Source organism: Lolium rigidum, chromosome 2, assembly GCF_022539505.1.
Source record: "Lolium rigidum isolate FL_2022 chromosome 2, APGP_CSIRO_Lrig_0.1, whole genome shotgun sequence".
Lineage (NCBI taxonomy): Eukaryota > Viridiplantae > Streptophyta > Magnoliopsida > Poales > Poaceae > Lolium > Lolium rigidum.
In genome coordinates, this window is record NC_061509.1 from 273,816,226 (window position 1) to 273,839,478 (window position 23,253).

Consider the following 23,253-nt stretch of genomic DNA (forward strand, 5'->3'; position numbering starts at 1 on the left):
AAGACCGGGGAGCAGTTTAGGACGTTGATGTCATTGTTGGATCCAGGCATACCAAAGAAAGAGTGCCAAATCCAGAGATCATGGGTAGCCACTGCTTCAAGTATCACAGTGCAGCCTTTTTTGTGACCCTTGTACATTCCCTGCCACGCAAACGGACAGTTCTGGGCAACAAGCCGGCGGGGTGGTGCCGGCGGAATCTGGGCAACAAGCCGGCGGGGTGGTGCCGGCGGCGAGAGAGATACGAGGGGTGGGGAAGATTTTGAGCGACGTGGCGGTGGGGTTCGTGCGTCGAGTCACCGACAGATCGGGCCCTTCCCCGCTTTTCACTCGTCCGGAGTCCCCGATAGGCCCCCGGGGGCCGGGGATGGCGTGGGCTCGCCGGATGGATGAAGGGCCAAATCCGGACGAAAACGAGGAACCGGGGGCGCGACTGGGCCGAATTTCGCCGTCCGGATGGGAAAAACGTCGCTCGGGGGCCTCGTCGGGGGGACGAGTGGAGATGCTCTTAGAACTATTGGATGGCTGTCAATCTCATATAACCTGTCGTCCTTGTGTCTCGCTAAAACCAACTCTCCGCAGGTGATGATAACAGCTTCGTTAGACATTTTTGACGTGACTAGCAATTTGTTCAAGAAGCTAACTTAACAAGCATGTCCATATATTTCTTTGAGACGGGCCCTACTGCCTCCGTCCTCAAATAAGCATAAGTCTAGATCATAAAATTTAAAGTTTGATCAATTTTACGGGAAACATGACAACATTTATGATACCAATTTAGTATCGCCAGGTTCATTTTTAAAATTCGTTCCACATTATACCGATTTGAATTTACATATGTTATTACTTTTTTCAAAAAGTTGGTCAAAGTTTTAACAATTTAACTTGGGACAAGAGTTAATAGTACACTTATTTGAGAACGATATTGTGCAGACCTTAACAATTTCTATCCTTCTCATTATTCAACTAATTTCTGAATTAGCTCGTTCTCATTCCAAATCCAAATGAACGTGTCCACTGATCTTTTCAATCGAGGATATTCACGGGAACGCGAACCTGGGTTCCTTGACCCTGGAGCTACTCGACATTTACATGTAGACGTTGTGTGGGGTGCATGCTTATGTCTGTGTTGTGTTCCATGTTTGAACATGGTATGACTATGTACAGAGATAAGGGGTTCCCGATGAGTGAATCGAAGGCCCCACATGATTTCTAGCAGAAGAGCTAGGATAAGCACACCATGATGAGCAAATGCAGATCATCGAAACTAGAGGTATATACGTCCGTTGACTCTGGAACTAAGAATGGGTAGCATGAGAATACTATAGTTCTCTTGCTTTCCCCGTAAACTTCCCATGATGCCTCCTATTCTTATGCAATATACACCACAAAACTCTATGGAGCGACACATCCGCTAGACTACTACTTCTTCGCACCACCATTTTATCTTCTCGTTGCTTGCTATGGTTGTCGCTGCTTCACTATTACGGTTGGTTTGATGAATATATATTGTATGTAGCCAAGAGCGAAACATGTGGTTGTATAAAAAGAGGACGAAAGTGCATTCATTTCCGAGGGAGTAACCATAGTACTCTTAGATGTTCAATGATGGGTGATGTATCCCTTTTCGTCTAAATATTTTGTGTGTACTTAATTTTGTATTTGTCGACATGGGCAAAGCATGTGAAAAATAGCGTACTATCAACTATCATTATCATCGAATATGTACTAGGCGTACCTGGTATTGTACTGCTAGCTCCTTAGTATCATGGTTGGTATAATGGCCTAGATAGGGTATATATATTTGTGAAATAAACAAGACCGAGCTGCGTTGAACATCCTACCAGTGCAAAATGTTGATCATGTTGCACACATCATTGCGCACCGTCTCTCCTCGGATCTCAGGATCCTCCTCGCTAGACGTGGCTACGCACACACTAAAAAATAGCGAGAAAGGAAACAATCCGAATCCACTAATCTTCTAGATTGATGAGATTCATGAGGATGCGTACATGATTTTTTTGACCGTGGAACTAGTCTACATTTACAGTAGACGTTGTGGGAGTGCATGCTTATGTATATATTGCACTCCATGTTTTCAAAATGCGAAACGATCTTGTTGCGATGTTGAGTCCCAAATTTGGCGTGACATTTGAGGTCAACAGGCGACCGTCTAGGTAGAGGGGGCTACGAGACGGTTGGTCCTGTGACGCTTCGGTACCGAGTGATGTAAGTCGTGACGACTACCCCGGAGCTAGAGGTGTGTATTTGTTGCGTTTGGTGGACTGGCGTCGTGTGGTTATGAATCTCCTCGCTTGTATTTTTTTGTCCCGATTTTCCTTATAAACCAGACATTGTAGGGTTCTTATGTTTCTTTGGATATGGACTTAGTTTCTCCCATTAACTTGATAACTCTCTTCTGTCTAACCGATCCGCGAATTTAACCGCTTTTGCCTTAAAAAATAATGTGGCTGTAATTACGCACCAAAAATATATACAGTATGTAAATTAAGGAGCATATAGAAAAGGAAATAATATGTATATATTATCTTGATCAAGTAGTAGAAAGAATAAACAATTCCTGCCTGTCCTTTCTCTGTATAGCTCAAGTCCCAGCTCACTCAACCATTCTTGTTTTAGTGCGCCTCTCCGACTCTGTTCATGCTCCGTCTTTATACCTCACCCCGTGTTTCTTCCTCCGCAAGTGAGACACCAAGACGAACCCCCCTTTTCTACGCAAAAAATTCAAGCTCGCCAGACCGACCTTCCCTTTACACAGCAAAACGTAAACACCAGCATTCTTTTCTCCTCTCCAGAAAATTCTACAGTCTAGTAATAGTAGTAGAAGTCTGTAAACAACTAAGCGCCTAACACGCTGACCTGACATGTTTGAAAGTTGACACCGTCCAAGGCTCTGCTAGTACGCATGTTAGAACCATTGGATGGCTGTCATGTCCTCGTGTCTCGCTAAAACCAATCCTAGTCAGCTGATGATAACAGCTTGGCTAGACATTCGTGACATGACTTCCAATTTGTTCAACTTAACAAGCACGTCCTATTTCTTTATGGTGGGGCCTACCGCCTCCGTCCTCAAATAAGCGCAAGTCTAGATCATATTTTAATTCAAATAATCTAAAGTTTGATCAATTTTATGGGAAAAGTGACAACATTTAGTATCACCAGGTTCATCTTTAAAGTTGTTTCATATTATACCGATTTGAATTTACATATGTTATTACTTTTTTTTTCATGAAGTTGGTCAAATTTTTAACAATTTAACTTGGGACAAGAGTTAATAGTACGCTTATTTGAGGATGGGGAGAGTGTAGACCTTAACAATTTCTATCCTTCTCATTTTTCTACCAATTTTTTAATTATCTCATTCTCAGTCCAAATCCAAATGAATGTATCCACTAATATTTTCAATCGATGAGATTCGTGGGGATGCGAACCTGGCTAGAGCTACTCAACAATTACATTAGACGTGGTGGGAGTTCATATTTTTATCTATGTTGCACCCAATGTTTGAAGATGGTATGACTATGTATAGAAATAAGACGTTCTCGATGAGTGAAACGAAGGCCCCGCATGCTTTCTAGCGGAAGAGCTGTGATAAGCACACCAAGATGAAGACACGTAGATCATCGAAACTTGAGGTATATACATCTTTTGATGGTAGAACTAAGAATGGATAGCATGAGAACATTATAGTTCTCTTGCTTTTCCCGTAAACTTCCCCTGATGCCTCCTATTCTTATGCAGTACACACCACAAAACTTTATGGCGCGACACATCTACTAGACGACTACTTCTCCACACCACCATTTTGTCTTCTCGTTTCTCGCTATGGTTGTCGCCGCTTCACTATTACACTTGGTATGATGAATATATATTGTATGTAGCCAAGAGCGAAACATGTGGTTGTATAAAAAAGAGAGGACGAAAGTGCATTCATTTCCTAGGGAGTAGTAACCAGAGTAGTCTTAGATGTTCAATGATGGGTGATGTATCCCTTTTCGTCTAAATATTTTTGTGTGGACTTAATTCTGCATTTGTCGGCGTGGGCAAAGCATGTGAAATATAGCGTCGTATCAACTATCATTATTATCAAAAAAATGCACTAGGCATACCTCGTATTGTACTGCTAGCTCCTTAGTATCATGGTTGGTATAATGGCCTAGGTAGGGTATATATACATTTGCGAAATAAACAAGACCGAGCTTCTTGATCAGCCTACTAGCGCAAAATGATGATCACGCAGCACACATCATCGCGACATTCAAGGTCAACGGGCGGTCCTCTAGGTAGAGGGCCTACGAGACGGGTTGGTCGTGTGCCGCTTCGGTACCGAGTGGTGTAAGTCGCGACGACAACCTTGAAGCTAGAGGTGCGTGTTTGTTGCATCTGGTGGATTGGCGTTGTGCGGGCCATGAGTCTCCATGGTTTTTCGTCCGGGTTTTCTTATTAATCGGGCATTGTATGGTTATGTTTTTTTTTATTTAGACCTGGTATTTCTTCTTAACAGGATCACTCTCTTCTGTCTAATTGAATACGGCCGAAAAAAATGATGTGTCTCTAACTACACACCAAAAAAATATACGATATGCAAATTATGTAGTAGAAAGAATAACTATTCAAGGAGGAAAGAATAAACAATTCCTGCCTGTCCTTTCCCTTTCCCAGCTCAAGTCCCAGCTCACTCAGCCATTCTTGTTTTAGTTAACTCCTTCACGCACACAGAAAAACACCCCACAAAATTAAACATTAGATCGGACCTTGGCCGTTCCCCTTTCTCCCGTCCACAGGAAAGGCAAACTTTTGGGCGACCCGAGTCTCCCCACCTCGCTCGCGTCGATCCGTGGATTCCTCCGCCTCCGGCAGCCGCTCCGGCGGCGGGAGGTAGGGGATTCCACGGATCTAGGCCTGTATATAGTGTAGGGGTAGGTTTGGAGCTGGCCGGTGGCGTCTTGGAGGCAGAGATGTCGTCGGCTGGTGTTTGGTTTGCAGGTGGCGGATCTCCTCTCCGGAGTCGACGTTCTGTGGAGCTTCGACGCCGATCCGTCGTCAACCTCGCCCTCGCTCCTCTGTGGAGGTGCCGTGGGCGTCTTCCCCGTGTTAAGCTCCGAGGGCGGCGGAGTTTGCGAGGTCAAGATCTTGAAGAAGAAGATGAGGCGCATCGGACCGACTGCGGCGGCGCTCGACGGTGTAGGTCCTTTGGGGCCGGCGCTCGGCGACTTCCCGCTCGCCTGGGGACTGCCTCCGATCCAAGGCATCGAGGGAGGCAGCGGCGGCGGCGCGCCACCGACGGCAACGGCGTGTCGACGACGTGGTCAACTTGCAGAAGGACAAAGCTGTATTTTTGTGTTTGTTGGGTTTCTTTCTGTAATATCTTCGATGTAATTCGTCTTCTTGTTTCCGCAAAAAAAAAAAAAAACCCCACAAAATTATATTATACAGAGCAGCATGTCCGCCAGATTTTCAAAGCGCGCAACTAATCAGGCGTCGCTAACCCGCCACTTGCCAATTAAACCAGTTAAAAATGAGTTAACCAACCGAGCCACCAGCAGGCAGGGCAGAGGAAGCGCAAAGCGCAAAAGAAACGAGATAATTATTCTGCTGCACACCTCCCTCGTAGGCTGGCTGGCTGCGACAACTCAGGGAGAAGAGGAAGAAGAAACGAGACCCAGAGGAAAGCGCCCACCCCCATTCCTCGCTCGCCGAACTCTCTCCCCCGCCTCGCCGGCGCGCGCGTGTCGACCGCCAGCGCAGCTGGACCCCGATCCCGCCGCGCTCGTCTTGCCTTCTCAGGTTCATCCCGCTGCTTGTTTGCCTGCTTCTGTCTCGCGTGATCCACGCTACATCACCCGGGGGGCGAGGAACGGCCAGGTCTCCCCCCGGGGGGCGCGGCATCGGAGCTTGTCGGCGTCGCTGCTAGATCTGGGCCGCGAGCTGTGCACGTGGATCTCCAATCCGATTTTTTTGCTGTTAGGTGGCGCCCCCGATGGCGCACGACGCCAGGAGGGATGACAAGTACGACATGCGTGGGAAGGAGATGCTCGCCAACCAGGGCGTCCGGATCGCCTTGCTGAAAGCAACCTATATGGCGAAGAAGAGGAACACCGACCCGGCGTTCCTGATTGGCGGCAACGACAGCAAGATGGATGAGGAGATGAGGGCTTGGTACGACGCCCATCGCCAAGATATCCTCCGGCCTCCGTCGACTGCTTCGTCCTCCCCTTCGACGTCCACTCCCACGACACCGGCGGCCGACGATGCATCGCCGCCCGATTCCGCGCCAGACAAGCCGCAGGAAGGGACCACCGATTTGCCTATTATCGTCTTGTTTCTGTTTCGATCACCGGAATGTGGCTGATCCGATCGCTAAACTATTGGGCGATGCTTTTGTGTTGTCACCAACACTCTTTTTTCATTCAATCCGGCGTTTGTTAAGTCCAGATTTGGTCCGAGGGGTCTCAAACTGCTGGAGAAGTGGAGATGCTCTAATTACTGCGGAAAAAGAGGAGGAATAAAATACCTGCCTGCAGCATCCGGGTGTGAACTGACGTCAGCTGGGATCTATTCTATTCTTCCACCGGGAAAAGACGAGGGGAGATCCCATTGCAGCCTTCCTTTGGGTGCATTTCCCGGTGTTCAGACCGTGCGATGGTTTGGGTACGTGGCCAGGTAGGCTGCGTGGGAAGAGAGGAGAGGCGGTGGCCTGTCGGTTGTCACCTGCCGGGCGCTATTCCCCTTGCCTGTTTCTTCCTTCGTTTCGGTGGCCTGGCCGAACCAGCTTTCACTGAATTTTGAAAAGCACACTTCTCCGACTCGCTCTGTCTTTATACTTCTCCCCGTGTTCCTTCCTCCGCACGTGAGACAACAAGACGAACCCACTTTCCCACACAAGAAATTCAAGCTCGCCAGACCGACCTTCCATTTACACAGCTAAATGTAAGAAACACCAGCAAATTTTTTCTCCTCTCCAGAATTCTACAGTCTACTAGTAGAAGTATGTAAACAACTAAGCACTTGACATGCTGAACTGACATGTTTGAAAGTTGACACCGTCCAAGGCTCTACCAGTACGCATGTTAGAACCATTGGATGGCTGTCAATCTCATATAACCTCCTCGTGTCTCGCTCAAACCAACTCTCCTCAGGTGATGATAACAGCTTCGTTAGACATTTGCGACGTGACTAGCAATTTGTTCAAGAAGCTAACTTAACAAGCATGCCCATATATTTCTTTGAGACGGGCCCTACTGCCTCCGTCCTCAAATAAGCGCACGTCTAGATCATATTTTCAGTCAAATTTTTTGAAGTTTGATCAATTTTACGGGAGAAGTGGCGACATTTAGTATCACCAGGCTCGTCTTAAATGTCGTTCCACATTACACCCATTTGAATTTACATATGTTGTTACTTTTTTTCCCCCATAAAGTTGATCAAAGTTTTAACAATTTAACTTAGGGCAAGAGTTAATAGTGCACTTATTTGAGAACGGATATTGTGCAGACCTTAACAATTTCTATCCTTCTCATTATTCAACTAATTTCTGAATTAGCTCGTTCTCATTCTATATCCAAATGAAAGTGCCCACTAATCTTTTCAATCGAGGATATTCACGGGGATGTGAACCTGGCTTCCTTGACCGTGGAGCTACTCGACATTTACATGTAGACGTTGTGTGGGTTGCATGCTTATGTATGTGATGTGTTCCATTGTGGACCACGGTATGACTATGTATAGAGATAAGGGATTCCCGATGAGTAAATCGAAGGCTCCACATGCTTTCTAGCGGAAGAGCTGGGATAAGCACACCGGGATGAACAAGCGTAGATCATCGGAACTAGAGGTATAGGCATCATGTGGATTTAGATCTAAGAATGGGTAGCATGAGACCTGTATAGCTCTCTTGCTTTTCCCGTAAACTTCCCCTGATGCCTCCTATTATTATGCAGTACACACCACAAAACTCTATGACGCGACACACTGCTAGACTACTACTTCTTCGCACCCCCATTTTATCTTCTCGTTTATCACTATGGTTGTTGCCGCTTCACTACTACAATTGGATTGATGAATATATATTGTATGTAGCGAAGAGCGAAACATGTGGTTGTATAACAAGAGGACGAAAGTGCATTAATTTCCGAGGGAGTAACCAGAGATGTTCAATGATGGGTGATGTATCCATTTTCATCTAAATATTTTGTGTGTAATAATTCTGTATTTGTTGCCATGGGCAAAGCATGTGAAAAATAGCGTCCTATCAACTACCATAATCATTAAAAATGTACTAGGCGTACCTGGTATTGTACTGGTAGCTCCTTAGTGTCATGGTTGGTATAATGGCCTAGGTAGGGTATATATATATATTTGTGAAATAAATAGGACCGAGCTTCGTTGACCAGCCTACCAGTGCAAAAATGATGATCACGTATGTTGCACACATCATCGCACCGACGCAGAGGCCCAAATTTGGCGCGACAACAGACGGCCGTCAGGGTAGAGTGGGCTACGAGACGGTTGGTCGTGTGGTGATGTGGCTCGTGTGCGGGTTCGGTACCGAGTGGTGTAAGTCGCGACGACAACCCCGGAGCTAGAGGTGTGTATCTGTTGCGTTTGGTGCACCGACGTCGTATGTAAATTAACGTAAAAATATAACTAGCTCTAATTAACACACACAAAATATACTTGTAAATTAAGAAGCATATAGACAAGGAAAGAATATGTATAGACTATCTTAATCAAGTAGCAGAAAGAATAAACAATTCCTGCCTGTCCTTTCTCTGTCTAGCTCAAGTCCCAGCTCACTCAGCCATTCTTGTTTTAGTTAACTCCTTCACGCACACAGAAATATACACCCCAACTTACCTTGTACAGAGCAGCATGTACACCGGACTTTTTAAAGCTCGCAACTAATCAGGCGTCGCTAACCCGCCGCTTACCAATTAAATCAATTAACCAACCGAGCCACCAGCAGGCAGAGGAAGCACAAAAGAAACGAGATAATTATTCTTCTACACATTGTAGGCTGGCTGGCTGCGACAACTCAGGCAGGAGAAGAGGAAGAAGAAACGAGACCCAGAGGAAAGCGCACCCCGCCAGCCCCCATTCCTCGCTCGCCGACCTCGCGCCCCCGCCGCGTGCGTGGAATCCCCTTTGACTCCCGCCGCCGCCGACGCCCGGCTCGCCTCGCCGGCGCGCGCGCCCGCGCGTCGACCGCCAGCGCAGCGGGAGCCGCCCGATCCCGCCGCGCGCGCTCGTCCTGCCTCCTCAGGTTCGTCCTCCTCCCGCTGGTTGCTTCTTCGCTTCTGCCTCGCGCGATCCACGCTGCATCGCCCGGGGACGAGTACCGGCCAGATCTCCCCCCGGGGGCGCGGCGTCGGAGCGTGTCGGCGCCGCCGCTAGATCTGGGCCGCGAGCTGTGCACGCGGATCTCCTCCTATTCGATTTTTTTTGCTGTTGAGCGCCGCGCCCGCTTTCCGTGCCGGATTGCCTCCGCTCCGTTTTGGTTGTTGGGATCGTTCGTTCGTTCGTTCGTTCGTTTCGAGCTTTGCTTTTTCTGGTGTACGTCGATGCTTTGCGATGCTTCATTTGGGAACCGGAGTCGAAATGTTTGGCAGCTTGGATCTCACCGACGGATTGCGCAGGGTTCCTGCCCGCCGACGAGGAGGAGGGGGAGGAGAGCTGGGCGCGCAACAACAAGCCAGCTAGCTATATTCGGAGGGCGCCATGAAGAAAGTGTTCGACCAGACGGTCCGGGACCTGTACGTGCTTCCCTTCCCATCCCATCCCATCCCCCGTGTCCAATTCCGAGGTTCCGCACCTTGGCCCGTACTAGCACTCATCTGATTCTCGTCCTCCCCGTCGCAGGAAAAGAGGGGTGAACAAGAAGGTCCTGAAGGTGCCCGGCACGGAACAAAAGGTGAGAGATCTCATTCATACATACAGCTGCAAGCATGTGTTCAGCATGCTGTTGCCGAATTCGATTACTCCTGAGCTGCTACGAAGCATGATCTTAACATGCGCCCGCTCTCGATGGCCTGAAAACAGATTCTGGACGCCACAAGCAACGAGCCGTGGGGCCCGCATGGATCCCTCCTGGCGGAGATCGCCCAGGCCACAAATAACTAGTAAGCTCTTCAGGTTTTTGTTGGTGATTGATTGGCGTGTTGCTGAGCGCAGACCTGGTTTTCTGTTCTTACATGCATGCTTTATGTGTTTGCAGTCACGAGTATCAGATGATCATGAACATTGTGTGGAAGAGGGTCAGTGACACTGGCAAGAACTGGCGGCATGTTTACAAGGTATTATGGTTTTATCTGCAAATATCAGTCTCATGTTAATAATGCGGTGGACAGACGAATCTGATGCTATCTCTTGCTGAGACGTAGGGATTGATTGTGCTCGATTACCTGGTTGCGCATGGCACTGAGCGAGTTATTGATGACATACGGGAGCATGCTTACCAGATATCGGTAATGCTATTGATCCTCTTTTCTTTACCATATGCTTTAGCGTGATACCTGTTTCAAGGCCATATAAGCTTCTCATCTTAGGTTTCTGTATCGTACTTGCTTGATGCTCTAATAATATCATTGAATTTGCAGGCACTGGCTGACTTCCAGTATATCGATTCTAGTGGGAGAGATCAGGGTAGCAATGTACGACGGAAATCCCAGAGCCTCGTTAGCTTAGTTAATGATAAGGAAAGAGTACAGGAAGTTAGGCAGAAGGCACTTGCTACCAGAGACAAGTGAGTGTTTAACTTGCATTATGTTTGCTTCGAATGTCTGATCGGCGCGTAGTGTTTTTTGCACATGTATTGTTGTGCTGATTTGCTTCCGCTGTTCCTTTATAGGTATCGGAGTTCATTTGCCACGAGTGGAGCACACAGGAGTCCAGGCGGGTATGACAATGACCGCTATGAAGGTGGTAGATATGATAACAGGAATGGCTATGGGAGGGAAAGAGATGGATATAGAGATGACGACAGATACAGTGGTGCTGGAGATACGCCCAACCGGGAAGGAGACCGCTATTCCAGGGATTCTAATGATCGCAACAGAGAGGATGAATACAGAGGAAGTAATAGCAACCCTGAATATGCGGAAGGATCAGGTCGCAGGAGCTATGGCGAGGAAGAGGCTTATTCATCCCGGTCTGTTTCATCTCTTATATTGACCTAAAATTCTTCCTTGCTATTTTTGCATGGCCAGAAGATGATCTTCATCACTGTTATTTGTGTATCACTAAATTATAGATCCCTTTTTAAAAACATTTTCCTGTTTCTGTTGCAGGGGCCGTGGCAGCAACGCTGACGCGCCTACTCAGGATGAGAGGTAAGAAATGAGTTTTATTAAGTTCTTACTTTTTAGCTTGTTCTGGACCTAGTTGTCTTAAGTTCTACCTACTCCATCAGGCCTATAGAGCGGAAGCCTTCTAACCAGCAGATTGCTTCACCACCACCGACCTATGAAAATGTCACAAGAGATGCCCAGGACAATCATCATGAAGAAAGGTGATGATTCTAGCCTAAATGTAAACCCATAGATCGAATAATGGATTCTGAAACCTGTGTCATCCATCAATTTCAGAAATGGAGTGAGTGTGCCAGCTGCTGCACCAAAGTTACCTTCTCCATCTATTCCCAGAGCAAGCTCTCCCCCAGGGCAAGTTAATGGTGTTCATGATAAGCCTGTCGAAGTTGTAGCTGCACAATCACCTGCTCATGCTGAACCTAATGGTTTTGATGAGTTTGATCCACGTGGATCAGTGCCAGGTATACTTTACTCTTTTGGCAGTCAACTTGCTCATCAATAAACCAGTAATGGAAAATATATGCATGCAAGTTTTTATTTCTTGTTTATTTATATGCAAGAACAGCTGCATGGAGGAATTGACTAAGCTAGCACATCTGTTTGCAGTTTTGATTTGTGGTGAAGTAAATACTATTTTCTTTTGCTTATCTGTATCCTTTCAGATGCTTCACCTCCAGTGAACCCCTCACCAGCAGTGAATAGCTTCGAGATGGATTTATTTGGGTCAGATCCTATTGGTGAGCTGGCTTTGGTTTCTGTGCCTCAGGCAACTGCCACCCCAAATGTTGAGCCACCAGCAAATTCAGGATTCGAGACAAATAGTTTCATGGGCATGCCACCAGCTTCTACTGGATTCAGTGAGGTATTGAGCTGCAAAATTTATTTTCATTTGCACATATTAGTAATCCTATTATGGGATTGTGATGCAATTTTACAATAGACTGATTCTTAAATTTGTTTGTTACTGGCCTACTTGCTTACGATTCCATGGATCCAGCAATCTGGATAAATTAAGCACTAGTACTGTATATAGTCTTCTGTCAAACAAAAAGTCTCCATGCATCAGGAGTGATGCTGGCTAAATTTCAGTCAGTAGAACTGTTTCAAATTAAAATGTCAAGTGTTTTCTTCTGATTGATGCAATGACTGGTTTGTTTCCCTTCTAATATAGTCGTAGTAGCTAATGCAAGCAAACATTCAGATCTCCTTTTGTCTTTTAAACATTGTAGGAAATTGATGCTTCAAATCCTTTTGGTGATCCAACTCCTTTCAAGGCAGTTCATGAGGAAAATCATGGAGTTCCTCAGACAAATGCGGCACCTGCTGGTTCATTCCAGTCCACTGGACCTGGTGCAGATGCAAATCCTTTCCAGCTTGCTTCAGCCGCTAGCTTTGGTTTTGAAGATACTCTTGGCGATCTCAGTTTTCCATCCAACGCCGCACCTGGACAACAGGATATTTTTGGAAGCACATCCTCCGTACCTTCCGGCGTTTCTCATGCAAACCCTTCTGTATTTCAAGCAGCAGCGCCCAATACTCATGCTGCTCCCACGTTTGCTCATCCACCAGCACATCCTGCAGCCACCAACCCATCTTCATTTCCGCAACCTGCTGCGACATCATTTGCTCCTGCACAGGCACCTCAACCTGCAGCTCCCAATCAACAATCAGACCCGTCAAACTTTTTTATGCCACCGGCTTCAGGCACTGGCCTGTCTGGGGTTCCTTCACAGAATGGAGCACCATCCTATATGCCTCAGCAGCCTTCTCATCTTGCAGCTTCACAGAATGGAGCACCATCCTATATGCCTCAGCAGCCTTCTCATCTTGCAGCTTCACAGAATGGAGCACCATCCTATATGCCTCAGCAGCCTTCTCATCTTCCAGCTTCTGTGAATCAATATCCGCCTCAGCAGAGCTTCCTCCCACCAACTGCAGCAGCAGTGCCACAGCCAACATCAATTTCTCGAGTGGCATCTCAGCCTTTTATTGCCCCAAATTCGATGCCTTCTGGTGGCAACATTCCGTTGCAGTCAAGTTCATCAGCTCCGCCAGAAACAATCATTTCAGCCATGCAAGTTAGGCAGACTGAGCCAGTGAAGAAATTCGAGCCTAAATCTACAGTTTGGTCTGATACATTGACTCGGGGTCTTGTCGATTTCAACATTTCTGGATGTAAGTGGCCTGTCTCTGCATCCTGGCCTCTTTTTTCTGCAATGCCCATATTCTACATCTTTTGTGGTGATCTGATCTGATTTGATTGTATTTTTTTTGTTACAGCAAAAACCAATCCACATGCAGATATTGGAGTGGACTTTGATTCAATGAATCGGAAGGACAAAAGGTTTGAAAAGAAAATCTCTCAAGCACCTGTAGTATCTACGATCACCATGGGCAAAGCCATGGGCTCTGGCTCTGGCATAGGTCGGGCTGGTGCAAGTGCTGCGGCACCTCCTTCCAACCCAATGGGTGCCGGCAGGGGTGTTGGTGCTGGTGCTGGTTATGGTGGTGGAATGGGAATGAACCGACCAATGGGGATGGGAATGGGAATGAACCCACAGATGGGGATGGGTATGAACCAACAACAGCCCATGGGAATGGGGATGGGGATGAACCAGCATCCGATGGGGATGAACCAACAACCGATGGGGATGAACCAACAACAAATGGGAATGGGGATGGGGATGAACCAACAACCCTTGGGGATGAACATGGGCATGAACCAGGGGATGGGGATGAGGCCTCCCATGGGAATGGCTCCTGGCGGAATGCCTGGCGCTGGCTACAATCAAATGGGTGCTGGATATGGCGGGCAGCAGCCGTATGGTGGGTACAGGTGAGATTATATGGTGGATTACACAGCGATGGTTTGAGGAAACAGTTTAGCAGGCATTTGTATTTTGGTCACCTGGGTTTTCCATATGTACGATTTCTTTTGTTTGGGGGGGTATAATTTTCATCACTATTCTTTCTTCTTTTCTATCCATGTTGGATAATGTATCTACTGAAATGTATTTTGATATGAGAATGCGGGCAGTGCCACAACTGTCCCGTTGTGTCGGATACAAAACCCGCATGATATTACAAGCTTGGCTGTAGTTGTATAATTCCCAGTAGGCTACTCTTGTCAGTGAACGTATACTATTTGTTTCAGCATTCTTGCTGGATAGACAATAAAAGGATGTACCATTTTGTTGGATCTGTCTTGGATTTTCGCTGAAGTATATTTCCTGTACTTCGTTTTGTTTGTCACCACAGTTAGAGTTGTACCAACGAGGCTTTGTAACCACAGTAGACAACCCCTCAAGCGTCTTCGTAAGGTGAACTGGGATCTTCTTTGTAGGCCAAAATTTTGGGTGGTCTTGGTGTGTTGGATCTTCCAAAGTTCACACGTGCTCTTTGTCTAAGATGGCACTGGCTTGAATGGGCCACCCTGACGCATACATGGTTGGTACCGGAACTCCATGCGACGAGGTTGACATAGACCCTTTTTACAACCTCACAGACCATAAATATGGAAGATGAGAGCATTGCAAAATTTTGGCACAAGCTGTGGTTAAATGGTTTAAAGCCGAAGGTGCCCCTTCTATCTCTTTTGGGTAGCGAGCGGGTGAGTAAAATTGACTCCGCATGATGTTTAAATGTGCATCAACTAACGAAATTTGTCTCACTTTAAATGATGCTCCAAAAATACCCAACTCCTTCATGCATCCACGACCCATCATTTGGAACCGCTTGACCTCCGACACTATTTGGATCATCGGCCTGCTATGCACCATTTGAGGGTGTGTCGACAACATCTATGAGGCCGACTTTGTGTGGCAACTAGGCCAAACCAAAGTGTAACTTCTTCACTTGGTTGATTTTGCAAAACGGGATCTCAACCACACTCATTACGTCAGAAGGGTTGGCCAAATTGTGGTCTTTGTCAGTTTTGCATGCGAAAGCAAGAGATCGATGGTCATCTTATTTTTGGCCGCTTATACTCCATTCACATTTGGGGTATAGTTCAGCGATGGCTTGGTTTCCTGGATTGGTTCGTCAGCCTCTGGATCTCCATCCTCAACGTCAAAGATTGGTGGGTTAGGATTTCGGGGGGGGGGGGGGGGGGGGCTCTCATTTCTCTCCTCTCTCTTTCTCTCTCCTCTATCCGTTGAGAGTCCACCACCTCTCTCCGGCTCCTCCCCCCTCTCGTCTCCGGTGGCCTCGCCGGCCGGAGAGGCGCAGGGGAGGAGGTCGGCTCCTCCTTGTTCATAGTAGCAGTAGGTTAGCTTTAGGTGTTGTTCACTCTATGGAGTATAGCGTTATGCCGATGGGGATTAGGTCACCGGACCTCTCGGGAGGTTCATGACGGCTGGCGGTGGTGGTCTTCCTGCTTATGGTGCTCCAGAGGTTGGAGCCAAAGATATGCGGCGGGGACCTCGCGGTCTACCCTTTGAATAAGCCCGTCGTTGGTGCTGCTGGTCAGCTTCGATCTGGTGGAGTTGCTCCTCTTCTTCTTCTTGGCTGGCATGGTGACGGAAGGAAGATGAAGGGAGCAACTGCTGGTGCAAGATCAAGGTGGCGCCGGAGCTGTTCGCGATCGGAACACATGGTGGCCGATGCTGCTTCCGTGATCTTCGCTCGACATGGCGGCCTTTCTACAACCTCCACTACAGAGGTTGTTTCTTCAATCCCTCGCCGGAGCTCGGTGCCTCTAGGAAGCCAAGTGGTTCGTCCCCGGGTTCTTAGAAGTGGCTGATGGCGGGATCTTGTCGTCGGGAGAGGGTTTTCGAGCATCCAACCCTCTGATTTCGGTGGCAACACCTGAAGATCGCCGACGACTGGTGGCAGAGACACATGTGTCCTTGATTGTATTTTTTTAGACATTGTGTTTTTCGCATATTTTGAGGCTCTATCTTCAAATACTAGGTTCTATAGGGCGAATCTTGTAAAGGGCCTCGATGTAAATTGCATCTGCCACATGTTCATTGAATGGAGCTCCTCTGGGGTCTTCCTTAAAAAAAGTATTGAATTTCATTAGGGTTAGCTATGTTACTTGTGATGTATTCTTCCACTAATAAGAAATCTTCAAAGACTAATTCAACGAGGAAAAGTTTCGTTGGGTTCAGTTGAACCCAACTCTTCTATATGAGCTCTGCCACTGGTTCCCATCACAAATATTGAAGGCACCCACAAGATCTCGATTAAGTCGCTACTCATGCTTGTTTGTTGGAAAATTTAGTATGAGATCGAGGAACACGTGGGTTTTTAGAAGAATTTTCCCATGCTAGCGACCATCTCCGCCAACATAAAAAAATCAACTATGTGGAGATCCCTAAGGGCAAAGCATTTGGGAGATATAATGTTGTGAGAGTAATTTCTTGTCTTTTTGGGCCATCTTTTTGGCCATATGTTGTAAACTATCTTAACTTCTCGCTTAATTAATGAAAATACGCAGAACTAATAACATCATTAATTAGTTGTAGTTTGTGATTTGCTTAGCTCGATTGTTCATTTCGATGACCACTGCTTTTAACATGATAAAAACAAACATATAATAAATGTTCAAGTTCTTATAATACATGTTGAATATTAAGACCATAGTTTGGTTGGAATAACAATATCTTAACTACTTAATGAACTGAAATTATAATAATTTATACTTGTAGATAGGGAAGACCAACTAAATGTTGATAACTTTTATTTTACTATTTTAGATACTTTCTTTCTAGTATCATTACACAAATTAGAACACTACAGTGGAGAATACCATTTTTTATTTCATTTACTTTTGTCCCATTTGAATAGTCTATTCATCTAATTTTGACATGGATGTCATGTATGATCTTGTTTCCACTATCCTCTACTCTTTAATCGAGTCATTATGTGCTCTTGCTCGTAGGTATTTGTTTATTTTCCATAAAACATGACCACACAAACTTATAAGTATTCAAACCGTAAGATAAAACATTATATCGACACTAGACATGCGATAATATAAGGATATCCAAATGTGTCACCGTCAGCTATTGAACCTACGAGAAAATAAGAGTCTTACTAATTTTGAACAAAAAAGAGCAAAGAAGAGAGGCAATGACGACAAAATCAACATGAAGATGGTTCGCCCTACAATCAACTATTTAGTATAGGTAATCTTCTCTACATAAAGTCACCGAAAATCCTCACATGTAAAAATGTACGAACCCCCCTTGGGAATTAGCATTATTTATTAGTCTCATGTGTTGTAGAATCCTCTAGTATATCAACACATAATAAAATAGGAAAATATGCATATAAACATACTGCGATACACTTGAGTGACAGTAATTAATCCCCGTAGAAATGTGGTTTTGTCATCTTCTTTTCTTGCTCTGCTTAGATCTAGAAGAAATTCATTTCGCACAAGAATCTTATACATATAGCAAACCAAAACTGAAATACTCGCAACATTTCTATGATTAACATTGTTCCGTGTTAGGAATCGTGAGGATAAACGTTAGAATCGTATGTTATTTTCAAATATATGTTGTTAATGGTGCTACATATAAAAAATGAATATTAGATATATTTTATGTGAATGCTAACATAAAAAGGTAAGCACAATATTTTCCCTTAAATAAAATCAAAAAATAAGTAAAAAAGATCAGTATAAATAGGTGATACCCGTTTGTCTCTATGGTCTAACCTTGTCATAATGCAGTTTAATTAACACGGACTGTAATCAATGAGTAATAGAGAAATTTGACCTTGATCGGAAATCTATGGTGTAGTTGAAAACTTGGCATAGTGCAGTTTAATTAAGAGGAAGCATAATCAATGAGTAATAGAGACATTTGAGCTTGGTCGGAAAGCTGAAATGAGTCTTGAGTTTCAAAGAAGACATGAGTCCTCACCCTCTTTCATCTTAATTGTTATTTGAAAAAAAAACATCACAATAAACTTTTGGTTAAAGTTCTCTCTTGGTCGGAGTCGGGATCCCAAACACCTCAGAGATAGATATAGAGCTAGGGATTTGTCGAACGAACCACACTCATTTGTAGACATCAGGAGTCCATTGATGAAAAGGGTATAAGATTAGAAAATTAACACAACAACAATACATGTTTAAGTGGAATCCATTGATTTATACTGATATTTTATACTTATTTTTTATTTTATTGAAGGGAAACTAATATTATCTTGAAACTTTTGATTTCACTGACTGGCCCTTTCATTGATGATGCATTCCGTTCTTACACAATAAATGACAAATGTGAATATTTTAATGCCTATTTAGAGACATATTTTGGCGATATTTGTGAAACCCAAAATACAACATGTTTTTTGTAACGAATGTTTGCACCCTCATAGCAATCATGCATGTTTATGCATCTATAAAGAGGAATTAATATTATCTCGAAACTTTTGAATATGATTATCGATTTTTTTTTTATATTTATCGCCCCTCTCATGTAACACTCGATATTTTGTGTGCATGGATGTACCTCACGTCCTCACTACAGCGAGTCACAAGCAGTTGAGTGGCACGGCCGCGATATGTATGCCGCATGCAGTGAAGCAACCGAATTCTGTGAGCTTGGTTTTCAAGCTGGACCGCGTCTCTTCCACTCTTGTTTTTTTTGATAAAGGATGCTCTATTACTTTGGAGAAGCAATTACATCCAGCCTCTGCACAACCAGGGTGCACACAGCCGTTTTATGAGTCTTTTTGGTCCATAAAAGGTCTAACTTAAAAAAGGAAACTAGGCGAAATACATATCGGAACGATGAAATCATATATCGCCTAAGGTGTGGGTGGGGCTTCAATCCGTAGACTATGCTGCCACCCATGTAGGGAAAAAGTATCCCTCGCCGTAGTCTCCAACCGTGTACAGACCTCCGTAAATAGGTCTCGATTCTCCATGCGCTGAAGAGGTAACCACGAACGGAGAATACCTGTACATCTGTAGATGACCTGCAACAAAGAGCAATTTTTATCATTAAAAATCTTGTCATTTCTACTTAGCCAAAGCGCCCAGATAACTGCTAGCGCCCCCACCCTAAGAAGCAACTTAAACCTTGGCTCTATACCATGAAGCCAATTGCCAAAGACATTGGCCACACTAGTCGGAGGGTACAAGGTAGACGCTACTTGGATGACGGACCAAATAGACCTCGCAAGCCGGCATTGGAAGAAGAGATGTTTGATTGTTTCATCGTGTTCACAAAAAACGCATCGCTTACTTCCCCGCCAATTCCGCTTAACAAGATTGTCTTTGGTGAGGATGACCCCTCGACGAAGATACCATCCGAATATTTTTATTTTTAATGGTATCTTCATCTTCCAAATTTTCTTATTATTATCCACCGGTATATCAGAATGGAGTATAGCATTGTACGAGAGATTTGACGGAGAACGAGCCATCTACGTGTAGATTCCACCTAAATTCATCCGGTTCAGATGATAAATTAATATCCTCCAGCCTTTGAATTAAGGTGTTCCACGCTAATAGCCTCTGTCCTAGCAAAACTCGTCTGAACGTCACGTTCGGAGGAAAGGTAGCCATTACTGTAGCAATGGTATCTCCTTTACGATGAACGATACTATACAACACAGGATACTGTTCACATAGGGGTGCATTGTCTAACCAAGCATCTTCCCAGAAACGTATCTGTGCTCCATTCTTAATAGAGAAAGTTCCATGGCGGAAAAAGACATCTTTCGTCGCCAGTAGACCAGCCCAGAAGTGTGAATCCCGGGTTTCCAAACCACTTGGGATAGCGTCTTGGAGCCGATATATTTTCTCCGAAGAATAGTTTGCCAAATCCCATCCTCGGTAAGGAGCTTAAAAAGCCATTTACCCGGCGAGCGCCGAATTCTTGACCTCTAAGTCATGAACTCCAAGGCCGCCTTGATCTTTGGGACTACAAACTATACTCCATTTAACCGAGTCGATACTTTCTTTTCTCGCTGTCCCCTTGCCAAAAGAATGCGGATCGATAATAATCGAGTTTATGCAGAATTCCTTTTGGTAATAGGAAGAATGATAACATATACGAGTACCATATTTGTTAGTACCGAATTAATGAGTATCGGTCTTCCTCCCGGGGACAGCAATTTACCTTTCCAACTTGCTAAGGCGTTTCGTAATCTTTCTTCCACTATTTTCCATTCGGCAATTGTAAGTCTCCGATAATGAATCGGAATACCCAAATAGCGAATAGGAAGCTGGCCTTGCCCACAACCAAACAGCTCCGTATAGAGGGCTGTATCATCTTGGGCATCACCGAAGCAGAATAATTCACTTTTATGGAAATTTATTTTCAATCCCGACAACTGCTCAAATGCCACCAAAATTAATTTCAGGTTTTGAGCTTTATCGAGATCATGATCCATAAAAAGAATTGTATCATCGGCATATTGAAGGATAGATAAACCACCATCAACCGGATGTGGAATCACTCCTTCAATCCGACCATCAGACTTGGCTCGTTCTATGAGTATCGCCAGCATATCCGCCACAATGTTGAATAACATGGGTGATAGCGGATCCCCTTGGCGTAACCCTTTTCGTGTTTGGAAATAATGGTCGGTGTCATCATTAACCCGAATTGCCACACTACCTCCAAACACAAAATCATTTATTAGAGCGCGCCATTCAGGAGAAAAACCTTTCATCCTGAGTGTCTGCTGAAGGAAAGACCACTTGACCTTGTCGTAAGCCTTTTCGAAATCTAATTTTAAAATAACCCCATTTAATTTCTTAGAATGCATCTCATGTACTGTCTCATGTAAAACCGCCACTCCATCAAGGATATTTCTCCCTTGCATGAAAGCGGTTTGCGATGGTCTAACGACATGATCCGCAACCGTATTTAGTCTAATGGTGGCCACTTTCGTGAAAATCTTGAAACTGACGTTTAAGAGGCAAATAGGTCTATATTGTTGTATCCTTTCTGCCTCATTAACCTTCGGTAACAAAATTACTTCACCAAAATTTAGACGAAATAGTTCTAGTTGTCCTGTGTGGAGTTCACTGAACAAATCTAGAAGGTCCGATTTAATAGTGTCCCAGTAGGTTTGATAAAACTCCGCTGGAAAACCATCTGGACCCGGTGCTTTGTTGCATTCCATCTGGAAAATTGCCTTCTGAACCTCATCCTCAGTGTAAGGTGCGGTTAGTAAGCCATTTTCCTCAACAGAAACTTGGGGTATGTCGTCTGTTAAGTCCTCGTTTAGAGAAAAAAGGCTTTCATCCGGAGGACCAAACAGACCTTTATAATAATTAGTAATGTAAGATTTGAGTTGCTCATGGCCTTCAATCAGTCCTTCATCCTGATGCAGAGAATGAATACGTTTTTTCCGATGTCTCCCATTGGCAATACCATGGAAATATCGCGTATTCGAGTCTCCTTCCAAAATGAATTGGGCTTTAGACCGTTGATACCATTTGAGCTCCTCTTCGCGGAGGAGACTCGCCATCTGCGCATTAGATTGGTTCTTAATTTCAATCTCATGCGTAGTCAGCGGTCTTACCTCCGCAAAAGCCTCCAGCTCATCAATCACTTTTGATAAGCGAGCCTTTTCTTTTTTAAGGATACCAGCTGTATGGGCCGCCCAACCAGAGAGATGTTTGCGCATTGCACGCATCTTATTATTCCATCTCAATATTGGAGTGCTGCCACTAACCGGTCTCTCCCAAACCGTCTTAACCATCTCGTGGAACCCTTCTCTGTGTAACCAGCCAAGTTCAAACTTAAAAGGCCGTTTACACATTGGACGGGGATTCCCAGTGGTTAGAAGGATCGGTGCATGGTCAGACAATTTTTCAATACGTTCTAGTGCACGAACAGACACCATAGGGTATTTATCTTCCCACTCAGTGTCCATCAACACGCGGTCTAGCTTCTCATATGTGGGATCAGGCAAGCTGTTGGCCCAAGTAAATTGTCGACCGGACATAAACACCTCTCTTAAGTCAAGGCTGTCAATGACAGCATTGAACAAAAAAGGCCAATGTCCATCGAAAAGACCTTTACTTTTCTCATGAGGAAATCTTAGTAAATTAAAATCCCCTCCGATTAAAATTGGATGGGGATTATCTTTAGTAAGATTTACCAACTCACGCAAAAAGTCGGCCTTAAAAGCATCTTGGGCGGCGCCATACACAGCGACCAGACTCCAAATGAATCCATCCGCTTTATTCTGGATGTCGAGCTTAATGTGATACTCTCCATCAGAACTAGCTAGAACGGTCATTGTGTCTATTCGGACGCCAAGTAATATACCCCCGGACCTACCACGAGGCGGGCGAGAATACCATCGAAAGTTAATCCCGCTCGATAAACGGTCGAGAAAACTCGTGTGAAATTCCGCCTACCCGTCTCGGATATAGCAATGAAGTCTAAATCATAATCTCTACAACCAGCAGCAATGTGGGAATGTTTAGCCAAGTCACCAAGACCTCTGCTATTCCGAAACATGCCATTCATTGAGAAACTATTTTAGATTTCGAATTCTTGCCATATCTACGAAACTTTTTCCCAGCCGACGACCTAGAACCCCGAGCGGACGCACTTAGATCATAAACTGAACTAAGCTCCGCGTGCTCTAAGTCGACTTCTGAGACAGCACCAACAATAGTCGAGAGAAGCTGACCATCTAAGATGTCATCATCTTCTTCATCGTCTATGGAGGAAGTTTCAAGCCTAGTGGAGTCATCCGGAACAACCGTTAAACGGTCAAGCTCCGTCTGTCTCAACACATTAGCCGAAACCGAGATCTCATCAGGCCTATTACCCATCGAGATCCCAAGACTACTCAAATTTGAAGAAATGCGAGAATCTGAAAACGAAGTGAAAGACTTGGAAGTTTGTTTAGTACCAGCCGTGTCGAGGTTCTTCTCCGCCTTGCGTCGCATAGCTCGCTGCATAACGTCCTCATCCGTCACCCCCGAACCATCCTCCGC

At 45.1% G+C, this 23,253-nt stretch overlaps 1 protein-coding gene across 1 annotated transcript; it reads left to right on the forward strand.

The window, feature by feature from the left end:
- Positions 1–9,653: 9,653 nt before the first annotated feature.
- On the forward strand, positions 9,654–14,525 carry LOC124693459 (clathrin interactor EPSIN 2-like). The gene is made up of 13 exons (XM_047226934.1): positions 9,654–9,770; positions 9,877–9,928; positions 10,057–10,136; positions 10,232–10,310; positions 10,398–10,481; positions 10,614–10,759; positions 10,865–11,164; positions 11,304–11,345; positions 11,426–11,524; positions 11,601–11,785; positions 11,987–12,186; positions 12,554–13,499; positions 13,605–14,525. Exons 1-13 carry the CDS (start codon positions 9,736–9,738, stop codon positions 14,162–14,164), a joined length of 2,808 nt encoding a protein of 935 aa, XP_047082890.1. The 5' UTR covers positions 9,654–9,735; the 3' UTR covers positions 14,165–14,525.
- The last annotated feature ends 8,728 nt before the right edge of the window (positions 14,526–23,253 follow it).

What these genes read in the sequence shown, in the direction of transcription:
- LOC124693459 (XM_047226934.1), top strand. Translation starts at nt 9,736, where the DNA reads ATGAAGAAAGTGTTCGACCAGACGGTCCGGGACCT. An exon ending in AGCATGCTTACCAGATATCG is followed by an intron (nt 10,482 to 10,613) that starts GTAATGCTATTG and finishes TTGAATTTGCAG; the next exon opens with GCACTGGCTGACTTCCAGTA. An exon ending in GACAATCATCATGAAGAAAG is followed by an intron (nt 11,525 to 11,600) that starts GTGATGATTCTA and finishes CATCAATTTCAG; the next exon opens with AAATGGAGTGAGTGTGCCAG.